At 35.2% G+C, this 24,921-nt stretch overlaps 1 protein-coding gene across 1 annotated transcript; it reads left to right on the forward strand.

Moving 5' to 3' along the window:
• The first annotated feature begins 2,829 nt into the window (after positions 1-2,829).
• LOC115446658 (cadherin-related tumor suppressor) lies at positions 2,830-22,224 on the forward strand. Its single transcript, XM_037442484.1, is given in 12 exon segments — positions 2,830-3,134; positions 5,254-5,487; positions 9,217-9,418; positions 9,578-9,765; positions 11,168-11,590; positions 12,862-13,363; positions 13,821-16,670; positions 16,673-18,574; positions 18,577-18,701; positions 18,703-19,178; positions 19,258-20,301; positions 20,303-22,224. Coding segments are annotated over 12 exon segments (9,651 nt in total). The 5' UTR covers positions 2,830-2,996; the 3' UTR covers positions 21,870-22,224.
• Positions 22,225-24,921: the final 2,697 nt, after the last annotated feature.

A 24,921-nucleotide genomic window follows, 5' to 3' on the forward strand; every position in this document is an offset into this window, starting at 1 on the left:
ATAAAGTAGCAAACCATAATCAATTATCGAAACTTGACTAATCGACGATCCCAATAAACCGACGTACTGTCATTTCTCTTCCCTTAATCGATTACTTCAAACATGAACTCTAGGGGGTCCAGCGTACAGATGAACTATGCGTACATGTGTCTAAGCTTTTTGTTGGTAATAAATCTCTTAGTCTTTTTTTAGTAAAATATGTTTAACTCGCTAGGTTAACTGGGTACATTGTTTTTGTTTCGGATCGCTGCAGTCTGTACCTACACGATTTCTAATCTTTCCAATGTTGAATGGACCAATTAGACGTACAAATTTTGTCATTTCCGTATTATATAGCGTCTATCTAAAATTAATAAACCCTTTGAGAATGCGCACGGTAACGACCATACAGTATACAGTAAATGTTTACAATACGTCCCACATTTTCTCAGCTATAGTTGTGTTCCGAACAATAAATTTTATTAACACATCACAATTTATTTGTCGAGGGGCACGACAGTACAATCGATGTTAATTGCTGCTGCACTTGATGTTGTGGGCGTCAGGTTAGGTATTCCACGCATGCTTCTTGAGACGGCACCCTCGTCTGACCACAAAGAAAAGATTGAGTCATCATAACAAATGCGCAGGCAGAGAACCGAACTCTACAATCGGCCTCTTCTTATCTGTGACGGCAGCGATCATTGTGTCCCGAACGCTCCGCTCGTTTCGTGCTTAACAGCTCAGATGACGAAATATATCTAGTTTTGTTCTTTTACTTCCCCGTACTTTTGTTGAATTGTTGAGTCCCGTCCGATTATTTTTTATAAACGAGCTCCGGTACGTTAGAACTCACCTCTGACATAACTCTTATCTAATTCTAAACATCTAATGCACCATAAGTATTAAACGAACTTTATTAAGAATATAAAGATTAAGTTATAAAACTTTACCGTGTCATAAGTCACTCTTGAAAACTATTAGGCCTCTATTAATGGTAGGCAATGTGCAGATAATTATATTCTGATGTAATCAATCTTTGCGAAATACACAAAAACTCATCAAAAACGTGAAAAAACATTGCCCAAAAAAAAGCAAAAAAGTTTATTTTACAAGAAAGGAAAAAACTGCTCCATTAATCATATTGATGAATGCACTTAGTATCATGGATACTGCCATCGATTCCGAAGGACCCATGTAAAATTTATTTTCACTCTCGGTTTTATATCTACATATCTTATAGCCTCTCTTCTAATAATGGAGAGTGTTAGGTGATATAATAATAGAAATATTTCATTTACGAATATGCATTACATGGTATTTTGAGCAAACTTTATAATCTAACGGTGTTTGTAATCTATAGCGGTACGATGCGGCGATGGTGCGATGCAAATACAGGTCACGTCGCGCGTCTTGGCCTGGCAGCTTAAAGAACAGGCCGTTCCTTTATTAATTACGGCCGCGAAAAACCACGCGTTGTCGCGCAGCGCCACTATTTTCTGGTTGGACCGACGCATTGCTTTAATGTTGCCCATAAAATATTTTTAATAAATTTATTAATTTCTAGCCCTTATGCATAGCATTATCAAAACGCAACACACCCATTTATGTTAAGGTGGTAGCTCAAGGTCCATTTTCATACATTTTGTTTCGGCTTTAATCTGGGTAACCAGTTATGAAAACGTTAATTAATAATCATGGATATTTCGGCCTTTAAAATTTAATATGACGAAATTTTAAAGGCAGAAATATCCATGATTATTAATTATTTTACATTTTCTCAACTGCGAGAACTAATCACTAACTAGACGTGAATTTAAATTCTTTACTTGCCAATACTTGTTTAGTTACCCAGATTAAAGCCGAAACAAAATGTATGAAAATGGACCTTGAGCTACCACCTTAAAGAACCAATACAACATTAGGCCGTGATTTACACTTTAATTAGTTTTACCCGTTAGGTTGCGTGGTGTTGTGTATTTAGTATAAAACGTATATAAATTGATATCGAATGTAAAACCGTTTCAAATAAAAGAGCCACGGGCACATGTCATCCGGCCGGTTCGCGCTCATCGAGTCACACATTGACCGAGACAGAGGCTCGCTGGCTGCATTTTTAGAATTATTAATTTGGTTCATGTTCTTATAGTGTGTTAAAGTAGCCGATTTTGAACCGAGCTCATAAATAAAACATCACAAGCCGTCCCTTGCGTCTGTTTTGTACCATTCGATGTTTGCTTAAATAGTTTGTTACGATTTTGTTTTATAGGAATTTGGGAAACATTTCAGACATTTTGATTAATATGAGTCTTTCAGTTATATTAAGAAAATAAAAATTAATTACCTAATAAAAAAGAAATCCGACTACGCAAAAGGGTATTTCAGTAGGGAATATGCTACTAAATCATCATCTGTTGATTGTTAATCATGTCCCCGTCTCCGACACCTTTGCGCAGTCGGGATTCTTTTTTATTTAATAATTAATTTTTGAGCTCATTGCAGGAGCTATCGGACGCCGTATTAAATTTCTGTCAAGTTGCCTACTCAGTGTTACTCCCACAACTAAGAAGAATATAACGGAGGCTCATATTTTAAAATCTGTCAAGTCATGTAGTCTACAGCGGGGAACAATATGTATACATTGTAATTTGCGCATGCGCTAAAAATAGACTCATTCTTTTTCGATATTTCGTTAAATTATGCGTGTCCTACATTGTTTGATTAATCTTCGTAAGATAAAATTTCAGTGACGCGATCTATATTTTTATTAATGTAAAATTCTTAAATATTTATGTTTTATAATTCAGTACAATCATGTTTTACTTAAACATCCTTCTTATTTACAGGTTGAAGTCGTTATCCTGGACAAAAATGACAGTCCACCGGAGTTCAAGAACATACCACCAGCGTACTTCGCGTCGGAAGACCTTGCGCCAGGACAACGCATCACCACCATAATAGCAGAGGATCCTGACACCATCGGCAGTATAACATACAGCATACAGAATGAAGAGCCGATGCCGTTCATCATAGATTCTCAGACAGGAGTACTTACTCTTGAAGATCCTCTTGATAGGGAAACGGTGTCGGAGTATCAAGTCGTGATCAGGGCAGATGATGGGATCCAGTTTACAGATATTACTGTTACAGTTCAGGTTAGTTATACTGTTTTCATTCCTGAAGGGGTACGCAGTGACACTGCTAATAAACTTGTACTTCGCCGAACTTAAACATATCCCGTAATGTGCGCGTTAGAGTCCATCAAATACTGGGCAATTGACAAAAGTATTTTAAATCTAAAATGGCACATAAATTTGAGCACATCCAGCTGGATTTGAACCCAGAATCTTTAGTTTCCTTTCGCAGTACGCTGCCACTAGATCATTGATTCGACTCAATTAGATTGGTAATGTTGTTAAGTGTTAGTAAAAAGCACAGTGAATTAACGAAGGGCTTGGCGGCGAAAGGTCACCATAGCGGAAGTCTACGAGTAACACTCCAGGCAATGGTGCAAATGTTATAGACAACTATCGCACAATCAAATGTCCAGCTGTTCACCGATATCTTTACACAATAACTCAATTTAGTTAAAATTTATGTTGTGATTACCATAAAGGAGTATTATTTGTTTTTAAATGATTTGCACAACGCTTAAAAAATTCACGCATATTATGACCTATAATCTATAAGATTTATCTTTCAATTTTAAGTTTTAAGCTATACATATATATAATAAAATATGAAATATTTTTTAAACGCAGCGGATTGTGCATACAAACAGCATTAATTAATAATAACATGTAAGGGTTCGTTTAATATACTAATATGATTGTTTTGCTTGCTTTTATATATATTTTGCACAGCAATATCTAAGAGGCAATTACACTCTGCTTTTCAATCGCACAAGTAATTAAACTAGAAGTATGCTTGAAGATAATGTCCGCATCAAGTTCTTGTAGAGTTTGAATTTTTTTTGTAGTTGTAACTATGTATATTCTTCACGCATGATCACGTAGCATTCGAATTGCAGAATGTTTATAGACCCTGTAGCCTGAACTAATGATGAGACGCTTATAAACTAGCTTTTTGTCATCATCGGGTCTACAAAGGGTTTGTGACTCTACGCTTACTAGCATAAATACTATTATTCCTCCGCACATAATACGTAGAGTATATTATATTTCTGTTTACTATTATTAAAAATCTTGACAAAAGCCACTTACAAATTACAATAATATTATATTCTGCATCACCACTCTCCAATGACAAAAGATGAAATACATAATCAAAACTCATTTTGAAACATTTCCATTCTATTCATTCCTACATTGTTAACTAAAATATGGTTTGTTTCAAAAATATCCTAACTTATCCGTGCCGAAGCCCGCATTAATTATTGGGAAAAAATAGATTAAACATCATTGTATTTTATAATCCCATACTTGACCAAACTCAATTTTATTCAACACAAAGTCTTTTTCCTCTCTTACCTTTATCATACCATTAAAAAGATTGATGCGCCTTATTATTTAATTTATTTATACCCAAAAGATTTTGTTGTGTACACTCTGGCTCATTTATATGTGTCGGCAATTATCTCTATAGCCAATGTGTATTAAACATATTTAAAATGCCAATAAGTGAACACACACGTACTCGTTTACTTGCCTATAGGACATGTTTGAAGGCAATGAAAAATAACTTGATGCTCTGCATTCTGAATGTTGTAATCTTCATGTTTTTATTATAATACTTATGACAGCTCATACGAGACATCAACTTCCTTTGTATTAGGTTATAAACGTAAATTTTCATCAGGAATTAGTAGTATTTAATACACTCGATCAAACTGTGATTATTTTATTTTTCCTTATATCGTGTGTATGCATAATACAGCTTTATAAGTGCATGTGTTTCTAAATGTGTCTCTCGGTCCGCTGCCGCATGTCGGTCTCAATCAGTAGAATTCTTATCACCGTGTCTACATCCACATGTCGGCTCGACGGATGACTGGCGATTAAATAATCATTGAAGCTTTTAGATCAGTGCTCTTATCCACGCTCTGCTTCACTGTGTAGAACAAAAAATATTACTACAGATTAAGCCGACACAACTGCTTATGTTTAATGTCTTTCTGTTGTTTACTATTTAATGTTTTCTTTTATTAATGTTCTTTAGAGTACTTTATTAATTAGTGATGATTATGAGTAAGGAATGTTCTTGATACTCTGGATACAGCTACCTCAATACGCAAATGTGATGAAATAATTTCAGGTAACGGACACCAACGACAACCCGCCCGTGTTCAAAGAGAGCGCATACTCTTTCGACATTCCCGAGAACGCAGCGAGAGGTTCTGTAGTTGGTACCGTGGCGGCCGTTGACCCCGACTCGGGAGCCAACGCTCAGCTAACGTACGTCGTCATTTCGGACTGGGCCAACGATGTCTTCTCGCTCAACCCCCAGACAGGGGTGTTTACGCTGACGGCTAGGCTGGACTACGAAGAGGTAACTGAAAACATTTAACCATTTTAACATAACATACCAATTGTAGTATTGTAAATGTTTTTATTATGTTTGATTTTGCAATTTAAATATAAGTAGGCATTTACAGCGAATTTCGAATAGCATACAATAAAAACTAATAGTACCTACATAACCACAATTATAATAAGCTGAGACTAATTCACAGACAAGAAAACGATTCCTTACTACACGTAATTAATTACTTAACGCACGGCTTACTTGCTTATAAGGGAATTGCAGAACGAAATGATAAGAAAATGTTAATTGGGTTTTTAAAACGATTGAGCTGTAAATATGTATATTGACAATATAAAGTCGCAGCGGCCACAACCCGTCGTACGGGCAAAGTTTAAAAACACTCGTAAAACGGCGCGACATCATCGTAAAAAGGGACGAAATGTGCAATTAAAAACACTTAAAATAGATTAAGTGATTACTGAGAAAAATATTTGCAAGAAGTTCGAGAAACAAAGCCGATGCCCGGTCGGTACTCCCTGACATATCGGGTTTCAAGCAGAAAGTTTAAAATTGTAAATACGCCACTATTTGCTGTTTACGAAAAGGAGGATACACTTTTGTCAGCATTGATTACCGCTTGAATGATTATATCCCTTGGAATTTCAACTTTAAACTCTGCGCTTAAAGCTTAAAATCTTTCATATCAGAACTTACATAGATGCCTACCCTCGTGTAACTTTGTTCGTCTGATTGATTTCAGTCCAGCTCTTAATTTACTGTCTCATGCGGCAGTTACTAGTGTTTTATTTTTACTGCCGAGTTTTTGTATTCATTTAATAATGACACTTAAAGTACCCAGTTTATAGACGATCGTATAAAAGGAAAGGGTCTTATTAACCTATATCTACGTATGTATTTGATGTAGGTATTTCGTCTTTATTTGTATTTAATTTAATTGGAAAACGAGTGGTCTATAGTTGCTTGTGTTTACATAATTTATGTTAAAATATTATAAATTAGCGATCCATGTCATATTAATATGTAATTGATAGGCATCGTCCTGATCAATGTCTTTTTAATGATTACCTCAATATCTCTACATAATGAGTAAAAGTTGTAGGTTCAGTGTAATATCCAGTGTCTTATTATAATTGAGGATCGCGACAGAACTTTACTTCAGATGTAGATAGATTGTATTTCTTTTCATGTTTATTCACGCGAAGTTTTTAAGTGAAAATATATATTTTTTACACTAAATATGATACTGAATATAAAAATATCTTACAAGACAAAAACGTTAGTGTTTTTGTGATATACACAATGCACGGTGAACAAGGTGTAGTTAGTGGTAAATTGTAAAATAAGTTCTACATTAGTCAGGTTTTGCGATGTGGATGATGATTAATCAAATCGTACGGTTATCAGTACAAATAATTTTTAAAACATTTAGGCTTATAAATGTTTGTATAATTTAACGTGACAAGCAGATCAACTGCCTGATGGCATGCGCCATGTCTGACCGTAAATGTTTGGTAACAACACCGAACGGTATGAATGCTATGAATTGCAAATATTACAGACTCATCGGCATTAATAGTGTTCATCACGGTGCCTAAACTAATTAGGTCAAGATCATTAACGTACAATATAAAAACTTCTATACGATTTTAGGCGCCTGCGACTTGTTCGAACTCTTATTTAAATTTAAAGTACGGTTAGAAAAAGCGTAGAAAATCGTTAGTGTAAATCTCGCGTAAGGATTCGTGGGAGATTCACATACGCTGCCCTTGATTGCTCGGGGCCGGCACTGTAGTTAGCAGAATTATCTTAACGTAGATCTTAACGCGGAGCGTTGACCGTTGAAACTAGCAAACATTTTTTTTTAACATATTCCTACACAAAATGTAACGAGTATGAATTTTACATGTAAAAAGTCTTTTGCGATGATAGGTCATAAGAATTATTTAGCATTTTTCAAAATTGTTATTAGGTTACAGTGGGATTAATAACAGCTTATTGATTTTTATATTTTTCTTCCATAATAGGGTTGATTGTGTATTCTAATTTTTAAATGCTGAAATTCCATCGACGTTAGTCATTGAAGCAGTAAGGTCCAGTATATAATTGTGGAAGACATAAGAAGCCATCAAGTACGCCGTGCACGCGATAATTTTAATCCAATACTTCACACCAGTCTCCCATTTTCATATTAACAATAAGATATTGAAAAAACAATCCAGAGTATAAAACAAATACGATATCGCCATACACCTACTCCAAGTGCATACATCCATATGTATTGGTACGGCTATAAACGGACTACGGGTTATGGGTACTATTTTTATTTTCATAAAATGCCAGAGCTCAAAGCTTATTTTAACCTGTTTTTGCGGCAACTTGCATCGTAACTGCCTTATTGTAATACTCATCAATGCCGTAGTAAAATGACAAACAAGTCGTTTAATTTTCTATGGACATAAATCAGCTGTCGTTCTGAAATATGGAAGAGTTTAGGCGAGGTGGGAATTCCGTTTAAATATTTAGACACCGCTTGTCAACTTTGTTGCTGTTCAACTTTTTAATTTTCGATTTTTTATTACTACTAGAAAACAACCCATAATAATACTTTATTAATACTAGTCCTGTATTTTATATTGTTCCACTGCTGGACATAGGGCTCCTCTACTGTTGAGAGGGTTTAAGTCAAGTACCACACTGGATTAGCGGGTAAGACTTCATATATCTTGAAAAAGCAAAGTATAAACGTAAAATATTAAAAAATGTTTTGTAACAATCTCAACAATAGGGACCAACTCAAAGCCAAGCTGTATCAACAGCTCGTAACTAATACCCCTTTTAACTTAGATGTTGCATCTAATCACTAATCCATTACGCGTACTTTTCTACTTTTTAATATAATTATGTTTTTAGGTGTACGTTTAAAAATCTAATAATTTTACTATATAGTAGAAATGTTAAACATCTAAAACTATTATAATGTATTAATAAAAAGTAATGAATAATAAAAGGTATGTTCAATAAGTATACCCTACTTACAAGTGCATTCCGTCGCTCATAAACGACGATAACAATTTGCTAGTTGTGTTTTATCTTTAAATCGGCAAAAGAAACTCGTTCCATTGTTTTTAAAAGACTGGACGCTTCGTCAGATTAACTTTCGCAATACAATGTGCCCGAGAGTCAAACCATAAGAGCGTGAATCACGAACGCGAATGCGAGCCAACTTCAGTCACTACGGAGTCATCAAGTCGCAGGGCCTGCTAATTAGTAAAAATAATTCGCTGGGTACATACATGCGTCGGTTGTCTCGACCGCCCGCCAATTCCGCGTACCCTGCTAGAGAGCTGCTAATTTCATCCCGGTACAGTTTTTTCGCGTCGCGCATCATATTCGGCATTTGCCCGCTCGATCCGCCATCGAAATTAAGGCTCGAACAATGTCTGACAAAGCGGCCGTCCGCAAAACATCCCCGAGCCGGATTCCGCGTCCACTCCTCGTTTTTTAAGTCGTCATCTCGCTTCACGATCCGCGAATGAGGGAGCTTGTCATAGTTGGAAAGCTTCGGTGACCTATTATATGGAAAATCTAAATGCCGACGTCATTCACAAAATGTTTCAGCAATACCGTGAATTATACATGCATTGTCTCATTTGATGCTGATAATAAACGATACGAAACAATAATGTTGTCATGAGTACACACGAAAAAATGTTTGATGTATGAATGTTTCAGACGCAACACTACATTCTGGTTTCGCAAGCGCAGGACGGTGGCCACCCGTCCTTGTCTGGCACGGTCACTGTTTACATAAACGTCATCGATCTAAATGATAATACGCCCATATTTGACCCGATGAGTTTCTCTAATGAAATTCAGGAAGATGCGGCGATAGGCTCTTCTGTCGTTACCATAAGTGCCACTGATTTGGATTCAGGTGAGTGAACAGTTAATTTAGATGGAATAAGAAGTCGCATTTAACAAAAACTTTATAAAATATGCAATTTTAACGTTTTATATTAGTTTAATATTAGTATTTATTTATTAGTATTTTAATATTTTTGACATATATTTATATTATGTTTCTGTGTTCTAGGTTTAAATGGAAAAGTAACGTATAAAATAACATCTGGAGATGAAAATCAAGATTTTAAAATTTCTGACAATGGAACTATTTACACGGCAAAGCTGTTAGACAGAGAAACCCTCCCGATTTACAATTTGGTTGTAACCGCTAGAGATTTAGCGAGACCACCGGAACCTCAGTTGTCATCCACTGTACAGGTATTATTTTTAGATTACTTATTATTCCTATTTAAATTGTGTAATTTAATTATGCTACTGATTACGGTGTACAAATTACATTATGAATCCTAGATTATTACTTTGGTTTATGATATGTATCTACACATCTATAAAAAAGCTGTTTACCGTCGGTCGGCAGTTTCCAAGTATAGCCTGCTCGTGAAGTTTCGAAGGTTTATAGTCGATGACATGACTTGTTAGAATTTACCGGGGATACAATATTTACTTTTGCAGGACGGTGTTACTTCTAGTAAGCCCTTACTAACTAGTTATCAGTATTTCACACAGCGTTCAGAAGTCTTATATGGTTGTTTGTTTATATGGTAGATACAAATCTATGCGAACTATTTTAACGAGTTATAAATAAACTTAATTTTATAGTTTAGATCACTAAGTACTTATGGTCTTTGCGAAATCTAATAATGCAGCTTACAAATAGCAAAGTTACATTTTCTATCTAGATAAAATGTTATAGTAAAATTCGCTCATCAAATTAAATATTTGTCGGAAGCTCAAGCAGCAGTAAGCGCACACGCGTTCATTACGACCTATTGTTAACGTCGTCTATTGTTGATTATCACAATGTGCCTATTATGAGTCTCCTTCGAAGGATATTATTTCACTCCTACCAACTGCCATTTTGAAATGGCGTGGCGATTTAAACCCTCTTAAATGAATATGCATAATAAGTTACTCACATCCAAACTTATTCATAATTGTTAGTTCAAAATATTCTTTTCTGTTTATCCCGGATAAACAATTATAATAAGCTGATATTATAGGGTAGTTGACGACTTTTTTTAAACAAATTTATTGTATTTTATCCAAAATCACACGGAAAAATTATTTTCGAAATCAACGCAATAATAAGCCTTAAAATTTGGTGGAAAGTGAAGCTGTCTTTCTAAGCTTGTCTGTGGAATTATTGTAATATTGAAACGTGAAGTCAGTCAGTGCCACCGGCCATAATGCTGCGTAAGTGAGAAAACAACAGCGCAATAACCCCATTACGCCCCCACTTTTGCTTAGAACAATATTTCAAATACGAATAACTGCTTTTTTTTTCAAAAAAAATTCATGCTGATTTCACATAAGATTTTTTTTTCACATTATTTTCTGTTAAATATAAAATAATAAACTAAATAAAATATAGGAAACTGAAATCATCTATCAATTATGTTTACCACCTATAATGCTTAAAATAAATTCAGCGGTATCACTTTATCGAGTCGTTTAAATATACTTCATTAATAACCTATTTATAATATGGCTTAAAAGCTACTGCTGCTTACTAATATAATAATCAGAGTCGTTGTTACTGAACATAAATTGAATAAAAGTACAAGAATTAATTTGAAATGTTATGATAATTTCTTTACAGGTTACAATACAGCTGAAAGATATAAATGATATGGCGCCTGAATTTATCACACCAAACGTTACGACAGTTTCCGAGAACATTCCGTTGAATACAGTCGTAATGACTATTAAAGCTATAGACAAAGATGAAGGGAGAAATGGTTACGTGGAGTATTTCATGACGCCAGACCCAGAAATTAATGGCTACTTTTCGTTAGGAAATGTTGACGGCATTCTACGTGCTACAGGAAAGCTCGACAGAGAACTAATATCGAGTTATGTAATAACTGTTACTGCCAAAGACAGGGGTGATCCGCCAAACTTAACCAAAAGTAAGATAACTATAAATATTTTGGATGAGAATGATAACAGCCCTGTGTTTGATCCAAAACAATATAGTGCCTCAGTTCCTGAGAATGCCAGCATTGGAGCCAGTGTCTTACAAGTAAGTTATATAACATCAAATTATTTGACTATATAAGCACCCATAAACTAGGGCGATGAATTACTGGGACTAAATCCCGGGTCCCTATCAACACGCATAGAGACTAAATTGACGTAAAGTCTAAGAAAAATTCTAAGTGCTTCTACAAATTTTCAATCCAAAGACATTAAACTATATAGTTACAGACCAGACAGCAGGGTCAAATATTTTGCTCCAAAAGTTATTACCAATTGGTTATAAGTCGCTGTCTTATTTGAAATATCACAGTGTCCTTAGATATTAATACAAAAATAATAAATTTACAGAAAATATGCTAATATCCACATTAAAAAGTGCCAAATCATGATTTGGAAAGAAAATGAAGTACTTTACATTGTTGTTTTGCACGGTAGATTCAGTAACCATCACCAAGCGCAAAACTTTTGTATGTCAATCTTCCCAATGTCGGTATATATACTATATAATCTTAAAACTCTTTACTTCAAAAGTTATATTCTGTTTTTTTATCGATAATATTTTTTATCGATAAGTATATTTAAATATCCTTTAAAGTTTTTTTAAGTAAATAAAAAACAATTGTTGATAGGAATACGAATGTTTTAAGGCGATTTGAATGTTTTTATTTGTTTAAGTACTTTTGTGGCTCACTGTACATTGTTAGTTAGCGAAGGATTTAATAGGGAAAGATAAATTGGCAGAAAATTAACACACCGGAGGATTCTCCATAAAAATATCAATGATATGAAAATTTGCTTCATAGTGGACGAAAGTCCGGTACCAAGTGCTGGAAATAAATAATCCAGCGCACCGTTGATGTTATTTGATATACAAATTAAATATGAATTGAATCCCTCGGTGGCGTAGTTGTATTACGGTACGACTACAGTACTGAGGGCTCGAGTTTGATCCGCGGGTCGAACAAAATGGTATTGGGTTTTTCTATTCGTATTAGCTCGGAGTCTGGAATTTGTGTCCAATATGGCGATAGGCTCGTCCTCTATCACATCATGGGATGGCACATGCACGGTGAGTAGTGAGTGCACCAGTTGCGCCCCTGCTTACCCCTTCGGGGGTTAAAGGTCTTGAGTGTGTGTGTATGCATTTGTGTGTACAAACTGTATTTTTAAACATTTTTTTTCTTAATTAGATACCATCATAAGTTAATGAATTTTAGGGATAATTATAATTTTGTTACATTATAGTGGATTTTATACTTGAAAGTACATTGTAGTAATAAAATATCATTAACATAATATAAAAATATTTTTCAGGTGTCAGCGACAGATATCGACGAAGATGCCAATGGAAGAGTTAGATATTCGATTGCATCTGGTGATGAAAATAGAGATTTCAGTATAAGTGAAGACACGGGAATCGTGAGAGTTGCCAAAAATTTGAACTTTGAAAGAAAATCTCGTTATGTATTGGTGATCAGAGCAGAAGATTGCGCTAAAGATGACGTAAGATTTGATACGGCTGAGCTATCCATTTCAATTGAAGACATCAATGACAACCCTCCCACATTCTTAGACTCGCCATACTTAGCATACGTCATGGAGAATATAATTCCTCCGAACGGGGGTTACATAATAACTATTCATGCTTACGATGCTGATTCACCGCCATTCAACAACCAAGTACGTTACTTCATAAAGGAAGGCGACGCGGATCTATTCAAAATCAATGCTTCGTCGGGACAAATATCTTTGCTGAGAACATTAGATCGTGAAGCACAAGATGAATACACTTTAGCACTTGTAGCAATGGACACAGGTGATTATATTTTTGTTACATTTCTCCATTCTATTAGATAGATCTTGATCTACTTACTAAGTAACTAACTTAGTCCAATTACTAACTAGATCCAGATCTATGAAACATAGTGCTAAATAAAAAATTATGTCATTCTGGGTAATCATTTTAAATCTACAATTTAAACCATGTATTTATACAAAATTTTGATATATCGATGTGTAAAATTTTGCTTACACTGCGTTTAGTTTTATCAACGTTTTTAAACGTTAAAATTTTTACAAACGTCCATGTTAATGGTATAAATAGAAGATAATATTATAAACAATTAAGTATAATATAGTTACAATAAATATTTGTGATTTATATTGTCAACAGAGATGGATAATTTTAAATCTTACTTGAATTTGTTGAATACTTATAAAGCACCAATTTGTGTTTATTATGAATTAACAAAGTTATTTGTATTCCATTTCAGGATCTCCACCACTTACCGGATCGGGAACTGTTAAAATCTTAGTCCAAGATGTTAATGACAACAGTCCAGAATTTGAAAGACAAAGTTATAAAACAACCGTAAAAGAAAATTTACCTGCCGGAACAATAATTATTACCCCGCAGGCGACTGATAGAGATCTCGGTAACAATGCGAAGATACGATATAGTCTTCTCGGCGACAAATCGGAAAGGTTTCAGATAAATTCTGCAACTGGTGTCATTTCAACAAATGCAACATTGGATAGAGAAGAATGGGATATTTATTATTTAATTATAATGGCGCAAGACTCGTCAACAACAGACCCACGCACTGCTACAGCTAACTTAACTATAGTTGTAGAAGACGAGAATGATAATACACCAACATTTGCGCATCCAGTGTACGAGACGCATATTTCAGAAAGAACAGTCAAAGGTGATTTTGTCTTTGGCGTAAAAGCTAATGATAATGATATTGGCTTGAATAAAAAGATTTCATATGATCTGAAAGGCGAACATGAAGATTTATTTACCATCAATAAAGAAACTGGTGTAATAAAAGCGAAAGAAAACCTCATGAAGTATAAAGACAAAAATGTATTGGCCTTTAATTTAATAATAGTTGCTACAGATAGCGGAGAAAGCCCACGACAAAGTACCGCAGAATTAATTTTGATACCGAAATCTGTAAGAAACTTCCCAAAATTTACGGTGACAAGTAAATTAACTTTTACTTTCTCAGAAGATACACCTGAAGGGGTTTTAGTAACGAGATTGTCTGCTACATCGCCGAAAAAGGGACCGATTGGATTATTGCAGTACGGTATAGCAGGTGGTAATGTTGGCGATGCATTGCGAGTGGAACCAATGAGTGGTGAAGTCTTCATTACGGGAAAAGGCCTTGATTATGAAACGATGCCATTATATGAAGTATGGTTTGAAGTTAGAGACTCGGATAACCCACCTTTAAAATCATTTATTGAAATAGAAATTAAGGTTACAGATGCAAATGATAACCCACCAGTCATTGAAAGTGCCTTGTATAATGCCACTGTACAAGAGGAAGAGTCTCCACCTCAATTAGTAATCGAAATACATGCCCATGATGAAGATTCAAATGAGAATGGGAGAATATCCTACAAGTTAATTAACGATTATGAAGAAACGTTCAGCATTGATCCGGAAACTGGCGAAATATACACAAATATGGCATTAGATCGTGAATCAATTCCTTTTTATGAAATATTAGTAGAAGCTGTTGATCACGGAGTACCGCAATTAATCGGAACTTCAACAGTCATCGTCACCGTCTTAGATAAGAATGATAATCCTCCTCGATTTACTCGATTATTTAGTGTTAACGTTACTGAAAATGCTGAAATTGGCTCCTTTGTAATTAAAGTTACAAGTTCTGATCTGGATTCTGGTCCTAATGCAAATGCTACCTATAGTTTTGTCGAAAATCCTGGGGAAAAATTTATCATAGATCCTATAAGCGGTAATGTTACAGTAGCTCGTCCATTAGACCGAGAACTTCAGGATGAATATATCTTGAAAGTTGCTGCTATCGATGGAGCATGGCGATCTGAAACACCTTTGACAATTACTATACAAGACCAGAATGATAATGCACCAGAATTTGAATATTCCTTCTACAGTTTCAACTTCCCCGAGTTGCAAAGAAAAAATAGTTTCGTAGGTCAAGTAATTGCAACAGATAGAGACAAACAAGGACCTAATTCTATCATCTCATATTCCCTTCAACAACCTTCTGATTTATTTTCTATCGATCCTGCTACAGGTGAAATATTAGGCAAGTTTGTTATGAACTATAAAAGGACCTCAGTTAATTCTTCACCTGAAAACACATATTCCGTTGTTGTTGTAGCTACTGATAATGGAAAGCCACCAATGTCTTCGGAATGTTTGGTAACAATAAATGTGGTCGATGCTAATAATAACGCACCTAAATTCAATGACCACGAGAAATTTGTACCTGTACCAAAGGATGCAATAATAGGCGAACACATAATGAAAGTGACAGCAGAAGATAATATGGACTTTGGAATAAATGCTGAAATAGAATATCACGTAGTTGGTGGAAACGGTACTGCATACCTTACCGTGGACAAAATAAATGGCTGGATTACTGTGAATAAGCAATTCTATTACCTGGGTCAATATTATAAGCTAAGAATTAAAGCGGTTGATCGTGGAGTTCCTCCACAGTCAGACGAAACAACGGTAACGTTTGTGGTCACCGGTGAAAATATTTATAGTCCAAGATTTACAGCTCTTAGCTACCAAGTCATTGTACCGGAGAATGAGCCAGTAGGGTCATCCATCCTTACGGTAAAGGCTAGCGATGAGGATGAAGGACCCAACGGGATTGTCCGATATTCCATTTCATCTGGAAATACCGGTAAAGAATTTCAAATACACCCTATATCTGGCACAATCAGCATTATGAGATCTTTAGACTATGATACTATTCAAGAGTATCGTCTAAATATAACTGCAAAAGATCTTGGTTTTAAATCAAGAGAAACAACTGCAACTTTGACTATAATTTTAACCGACATTAACGACAACGCACCGCAATTTAATCAATCAGTTTATGTCGCTTATCTGCCTGAAAACTCACCTGTTGATAGCTTTATATTTACTGTAAAAGCTACGGACATCGATTCCCCTAAAAACTCTATTATAAAGTACTACATAAATAATGAAATGTTATCTATGTTCTATATCGACGAAAGTAATGGTGAAATTTTCTCCAGAGAAGTATTTGATTTTGAGGAAAAGTCGTTATATAAATTAGAAATCAGGGCAGAAAATCCTGATTCCAATATGAAAACACAACGGAAGTGATTGTTCATATAACGGGCGTAAATGAATACTATCCTAAATTCAAACAACCCGTATTTCATTTTGATGTTTCGGAATCTGCTGAAGTTGGAACTAACGTCGGAGTTATCCAAGCTACTGATCAAGATAGTGGCGATGATGGCATAATTTATTACTTATTTGTAGGATCAAGTAATGACAAAGGATTTAGTATTAATTCACAAACTGGGGTTATAAGAGTCGCCCGATATTTGGACAGGGAAACTCAGAACAGAGTTGTGTTAACAGTATTAGCAAAAAATTCTGGTAGCATACATGGCAATGATACAGATGAAGCGCAAGTTATAATTTCCATACAAGATGGTAATGATCCACCTGAATTCTCTCAACATTATTATGAAACTACTATATCTGAAGGAGCCAATGTGGGTCAAGAAGTAATTCAAGTGCAAGCAGTTGATAAAGATGTGCGTCCTCAAAATAATCAGTTCAGCTTCTCTATTATAGGAGGTAATATTGATCAAAATTTCAAAATAGATCCTCAATCAGGAGTGATTGAAGTAGCAAGACAATTAGACCGAGAAACGTTATCAGCATACTTATTAACTGTTGGTGCTATAGATACGGGTATACCACCACAAACTGGTACAGCTACAGTAAAAATAATGCTCACAGATATCAATGATAATGGTCCAGTTTTTGACGTGGCCAACTTTGAAGGTTCTGTTTACGAAAACGAGCCGCCAAACACTAGCATAACGACACTAACTGCAAAAGATCCAGATTTGCCGCCAAACGGGGCACCTTTCTCATACTCGATTATTGGTGGAAAACATCAAAGTTACGTAAAAATGCATAAACATACAGGCGTACTCTTGACCACTAAGAAAATAGACAGAGAACAAACTCCTAATCTAGAAATTACTGTTTTGATTGAAGATAGCGGTACTCCTGTAATGAAATCCAATTATACAATACAGATCAAAGTAAAGGATAAAAATGATAATCCACCTACACCAAGATCGGTACACGTGCTTGTTTATGCATTCAATAACAAAGTTCCACGCGGAAAAATAGCAGATATAAAACCTAATGATCCAGATATTGTTGGAGATTACAAATGTAAGATGATTAGAGATTCTACCTCGGAAAATACACTTATTTTATTAAGTATTAAAAAAGGATGTGATCTTTATACCAATGCTGTGAAACCAGGACAAGGCTATTCATTTTCAGTATTAGGCAATGATGGAGTTCACAAAGATGTTACATCCTCCATAAGCGTAGAATATTTTTCATTCGACAATGCTACTGTTGAGCAATCAATCACTATGAGAATAAACAACATGACTGCATCAGACTTTTTAACACACTATTACCGAAGTTTGTTAGAGATATTAAAAGGAGGGCTAAAAAACAGAGAAAGAATTTTCCTATACAGTATAAATGAAATGGAAGGTCACTTAGATTTAACTATAGCTATGGAAGAAAATCATACGATATCAAAAAGAGAAGATACTGAAAGACACCTAAGAAACAAGGAATTTGAAATAACAAGATTACTGAAGAGTCAAATTATTGTGGCGTATTATCCCTGTGCTTCGCAGCAGTGTCAAAATGATGGTATTTGTACGGACTCAATTCGGGTGTTAGATGACACTAAAATTACCGAAAGCTCTACGCTGATTCTAACTTCACCTCTTATAAAGCATGATTATACTTGCCAATGTTCAGGCGGATTTATGGGAAAGAATTGTGACAAGCGACAAGATCCTTGCTCACCAAACCCTTGTCGTTTTGGCGGTCAATGTCGCAAACAAGGTCATGATTTTGTCTGTGTTTGTCCACCGCGTCGTGACGGAAAAACTTGTGAACAAGAGAAGGACGACGTATGTAGCAGCAATCCATGTAAAATGGTGGATCTTGCAAAGAAAGTTCAGACAGAAATTCATTCTTCTGCTTATGCCGACCTGGCTATCGTGGTAATCATTGCGAAGCTCTCGTTGATTCGTGCCGACCCAATCCATGCATGTATGGGGGGAATTTGCATAAGTTTAAAGCCTGGTTATAAGTGTAGTTGTACAAATGGTCGTTATGGAACACACTGTGAAAGTACTACGTTTGGTTTTGGCGAATTGTCATACATGCAATTTTCTGCTCTAGATGCTTCGACCAATGATATAACTATTATATTTGCAACAAGCAAACCAGATGCGTTGCTACTGTACAATTACGGCGCTCAAACCGGTGGAAGATCAGATTTTATAGCCATAGAACTACTTGGTGGCAAACCAATATTTTCATTTGGTGGCGCTAGAACATCGATAACATCTGTTGCTATTTCAAATCCAAATAAAAATCTAGCAGATGGCAATTGGCACAAATTAACTGCCACAAGAAATGGTCGTGTGATATCGTTGAGCGTAACCTCATGTACAGAACATGGAGATGTTTGCATGGAATGCGAACCTGGCGATGATTCATGCTACAGTGATGACACTGGACAAGCAGGGTATGTATAATTTTTACTTCATCCGTGTGCCTAATATAAAAAAATTACACAATATTCATTCCTCACAATTTTATTTCAGAACGCTGAACTTTAACAACGAACCTCTTCTCATCGGAGGACTTGACAAAGCAGATCCAGTCTTAGAGCGTCCGGGACAAATCCATTCGGATGACTTCGTGGGATGTATGCATAGTATAACAATCAATGGCCGATTACTGAATCTTACAAATCCTCTTCACTCGCGCGGTGTTGAAGCAAATTGTGAACGGTCTGAAAAAGGAGCTTGTTACAAAAAAGATATCTGCGGTACTGGCGAATGTCAAGACCGATGGAAAACGAACTTTTGCAAATGTGATGGTACTTATATTTCCCCTGACTGCAGTCATTCTCTTCAATCTATTTCCGTCGGTGAAAATGGATTTATTACATACACAATATCAGAAAAGCATAGACGAATACAATTGCTTGAATCATTTTACGGAGGAAATACAGTATGGGATAAGAGAAATAGTAAATCTACGGGAAAAATGAATATAAAATTAAGCAATCCAACAAAAGCTCTTTCTTTTTCATTTAGGACACACAAAAAAGATGGTATACTTTTTTATGCGGCGACTGACAAATATTATACATTAATAGAATTAGTAGGAGGGAAAGTAAGTTATACGTCAAAACAGAATTCTATGGTAAATATGACTCAAACAGAACAGAATGATGTCTCAGATGGAATATGGCATAATATTACTTTACTATCTATGGGAAGAAGCATAAGTTTGATAGTAGATAGTAAAAATGTTGGAGAAGAACTGGATGCAGTTGGCGTTCATGATTTTTTAGACCCTTACCTTACCCTCTTGTCCCTGGGAGGCGTTAAAACAGAATGGCTGACCGTATCGCACCAGAATAAATTTGAGGGATGTCTAGCAAATCTTACAATTAATAATGAAATTCAACCTTTTGCTGGAAATGGAAGCATTTTCAAAAATACAGTTCGGAGAGGAAAAATATTAAATGGATGTCATAGCGCTTTTGCTGTCGGATCTACACAAAATCCAGACCCGTTACGTACAGGAATTATAATTGTAATAGTATTTTTCGGTATTTTGATAGTTACCATATTGGTTGTTGCTATTTTTTTGAAAACAAAAAAAAGAAAAAGCTAGTACCGGAAATAAAAGCAATGGCACTCACTCGAAACAAAATGGTGGTCCAGCACTATTAAATGCTCCAAATTTAATTGCAGGAACTAATGATAGCATAATGAATCGAAATTTGCACAATAATGATACTAGTCTTACCAGTTATATGTCAGAAAATGCTGATATTACACGTAACGTTGGACATATTGTTGGTCCCTGAACTTCTGTCTAAAAATATAAAGATCGAGAAATAATGAACATAGATCCACCTAGGCCACAACGACCAGATATAATTGAACGAGAAGTAGTTGGTAAAAGCCCAGCATTGAGAGAAGATCACCATCCGCCACCTCCACCATCTACAAACACATCTCATCATCATGATCATCCAAGCGGCATAGATTTGAATTCAGAAGTTCCTGAACACTATGATTTAGAAAATGCAAGTTCTATAGCGCCGTCAGACATCGACATTGTATATCACTATAAAGGATTTAGAGAAGCAGCAGGAGCTAGGAAATATAAAGCCACTCCACCACCTATAGCAGGTTACCATCACAAACACCAGACGCCCCAACACCGACACTCGCCACATCATCCTAGTGGGTTTCCATCCCGAGTACTGCCGCAAGCTGCTCAGCCGCCTCCCCAGCCTCGACATCAAACCACTCCATTAGCTCGATTATCGCCTAGTAGCGAACTTAGTCAACAACCACGAATATTAACACTTCACGATATATCAGGCAAACCACTTCAAAGTGCATTACTGGCTACTACATCCAGTTCAGGCGGAGTAGGTAAAGATGCATTGCATAGCAACAGCGAACGAAGTTTGAATAGTCCGGTTATGTCACAGCTTAGCGGACAAAGTTCATCAGCAGGTAGAAAGACCCCCAGCGCCACACCGCAAGTGCCTCAAGTAGTGTCAGTCGGTACTGGCGCGGTTGGACTGACAGCAGAAGAAATTGAAAGAATGAATGCGAGGCAGAGGACATCAAGCCTAGTGTCTACCTTAGATGCAGTTTCAAGTTCTAGTGAAGCGCCGAGAACAACAAGTGTCGGACATCACATGTCACACAGGCATCATTCTCCACCAGATGACAATAGAAGTTCAACTGGCTCTGACGACGAAAGCGGTAATGACAGTTTTACATGTTCAGAAATAGAGTACGATAACAACAGCATCAATGCAGATAAATTAGAGGATGTTAGGAGGCAAAACGTTAGTAGTGCGAGTAATCCGAAGAAGCCTATTATACCACCACCATATGAAAGTTTTGATTCCTCATTTCGTGGTTCGTTGAGTACTCTAGTCGCATCTGATGACGACCTCGCCCCTCATGTAAGCGCTGCGTTGTACAGACAGGCAAACGGGTCTCCCGCGGCGGCGGCTTTGGGTTGGGACAACATATTTAATTGGGGGCCCAATTTTCAAAGCATGATCGGTGTATTCAAGGATCTCGCTGAACTACCGGAAACTGTGAACGGTCGAATGCCTGCTTCGTTAAGACATCAAAATGGCACGCCAAAGCCCTCTGAAGAATACGTGTAACAATAATGACCGTGTAAAATTGTAAATATCGTGTTAGATATAATAATGTACAAATTGTATCATTGGGATCTTGTATCAAGGTCGCCAAAAATTTGCCATATGATAGATAGTTTATAAGATTGCGAACCTTTTATTCTCACTGTAAATAATTTTGTAGATAAAATAAAAACATATCGACTACTTCTTCAATTGTTCAAATTTTTTTGTACAGAAACTAAACAACTTCTAATGTGTAAACCCACTTCAGAATAAGAGTGATTTTGTGTAAATAAATTTAAATGTTACGCTTATTATTATTATGTATAAATAAATTATGCCTTTTCATTGTGATATTACATGTCCCAACGGATCAATGAGTTTGCTATGACTTTAGTTTGGAACAACTATATGTAGTGGATTCAATGTATTGTTTGTTACGAGCCATATTAGTAAGCAAACAAAGTGCCAAATGCATTTTCACTTCAAAAGAATGGACTGATTTAAGTTTATGTAAACAATAAAACATAATTTAAACAATACATTGTTTTATTTCCTCAAAAACACCAACTTTATTATTGTTTAATGTTGACAAACAAACAGCTCTATCTAAAAAAATAAACTATTTGCTCACGTAATTATGACGGAAGGAAGTACTTATAATTAGGAAAACACATCCTAACACATAAACTGTAATGCCCTTAATTCACTATCAGCCGCGTTCTTGACTGTAATTATAAAGAAACATGGTAAACGCCTAAAATACACGTAACCATGATAAGATGGTGATACTCGGGCCGCGTGTTCTTTACGATAATTTTAATGTAATTTACATAATTTGGAACAAAAGTGTCGAAGAGTAGTTGTGTATCACACAGAATATTTTTAAATTATAAATAATTATATAACTATAACTTACTGACTTTGAACATGATTATATATTTTTTTTAATAAAACCAATTAGAGGTTGAAATAAAAACATTGTTGAATTACGTAATTCTAATATAATTTGCAATAGAGCAAAACAGAAAACCTGCTAGATCCATGAGTTATCATTTTTAAAAGTATTAAAATATATCGTATGTATTGACACAGAAATTATTATTATGGTGCATTATCACACAATACATGTCTAACTTATCCGATGCTGATTATATTATTTGGTTATGTTACGATAATCGTAACACTGTGTTGTTCAATAAGACGTTGTAACTATTTTCCAAAAAGTACCGTTATAAAACAAATACAATCAAAACAAATGCCATGGACAATATAATGCAGAATAAGCTAGAAAATATCGTGATTAAACCCGCTTACGCAAAATTGGCAACCGCATTGGAATGGCTTATCAATGTTGTGGATATAATCTTTATTCCTCTCAAATATAGAGAATTCTTGGGATTGTACTGAACTCCAATCGTCTACATAGGCAGACAAGTCTTAATATAGTTAATATAGTAGTCATTATATAACTCCGGTTTCAGATGAATTATAATTCTACCAATTACAATCATCGTGTTTCCATGTAATATTTTCATAGTTACGTTATATTGCATCCCTTACACTATAAGTAACCAAAACTAAATCGAGAAAACACTGCCTTTATGGAATGAAATTATATTACGTCAATAGATTTCAAATAAAACGTCTGTAACAGGTGGGCAGATACGGAATACTAAAACACATACGCCGTTACAAGTTTACAATGTTATCAAATAGTTTTAACCGTTCAATACAGCAATTTCCCGTGTTTAGTGAAAAGAATTTTTCATGCAGTAATTAAGTACAAATAGTGAGTTAACGAACATTATTCATATACACTGGTTGGCGGGGAAAAATTTAAATGTCTGCCGGTCCTATAGTTTTCTCTGTTTCAAATATTGTTAGATCCTGCACCTAGTCTTTCGCTGGTAAAGCTGATGTATGCTCAAGTGAAACAGTGGGGCGGACTCGGAAGGTATATATTATATAAGTGCGGTGGTAGTTACTATAAATATTATTATTAACATTAAAAACAATGCATCTCCGAATATTTGCTTCGTACATTTTACGTTATGTGAGTATCCTGATTTATAAAAATCCGTTTTTATCTTATATATTTTTTTATTCAGTGTTTTATATTCCAGTGACATGCAGTCTTAATGATAAAAAAATATAGAATATTTAGTAGAAACATTTTTTCGTATAATAAAAATAAGATTATTGTATTAAAATATATAAAACTTAGATATAAACACATGGCGAGTATATTGCGGTCGTCATTAATGTATCAACTTTCTATTTTTATGGGCATATCATAAATTTTTGATTAATGAATTTGATCATGGGCTCCAGCGTCTACCGACAATTATCAATTAATATGTTAATATCCGTATATGCGGAAATAATGAGAAATAATATTTTTAATTTGTTGTCATTTTTTTAATCAAAATAACTGACAGCTCTGCAGATTTTTTGTGTTACTAACACACATAAAATATAAAAGTTATAAAACAAAAAGAATAATACCTATTTAATAATTAATTGTTATGAATTGTATATAACATTATAGCCAGTGTACCTACTGGACATAATAAGACTTAACATCTCATGTCTCAGGATGGCGAACGCAGTGAAAAACAAACAATACTTAGTAATTCAAGGTGTTTGCAAATTCAAGGATGTTTTTTTACTTTATATGGGCGGTCGTATCGCCTGCCATCAGGCGAACGGCACATCTCGTCATTTAAAGCAATAAAAAAAAATGCGAGAAACATTAAACCTACAATGTATAAAGAGCTAAGAGTCATACATTTATAAATTTGATATTTAAATATTGCTCTGAATTATGAAGGGGCAAATTATAGAGGAATGTTGTTGTCTCTCCTCCTACTCTTCAGGATACAAGCATGAATATATTGATGCGTTGTGTAATGTCGATTCGTTTTGAGGTACCGGCACATTTTGTTTACTATATTCTTTATAGCTCTACTGTCCAATTCTAAATATTCTATAGTTCTTAGGTGAAAAATAAAATAATATTGATTTATACACTAAAATCAAATAATCACTGTTCAGTTTTTATAGAGCAATTAAC

The sequence above is a fragment of the Manduca sexta genome, chromosome 24, assembly GCF_014839805.1.
Source record: "Manduca sexta isolate Smith_Timp_Sample1 chromosome 24, JHU_Msex_v1.0, whole genome shotgun sequence".
NCBI lineage: Eukaryota > Metazoa > Arthropoda > Insecta > Lepidoptera > Sphingidae > Manduca > Manduca sexta.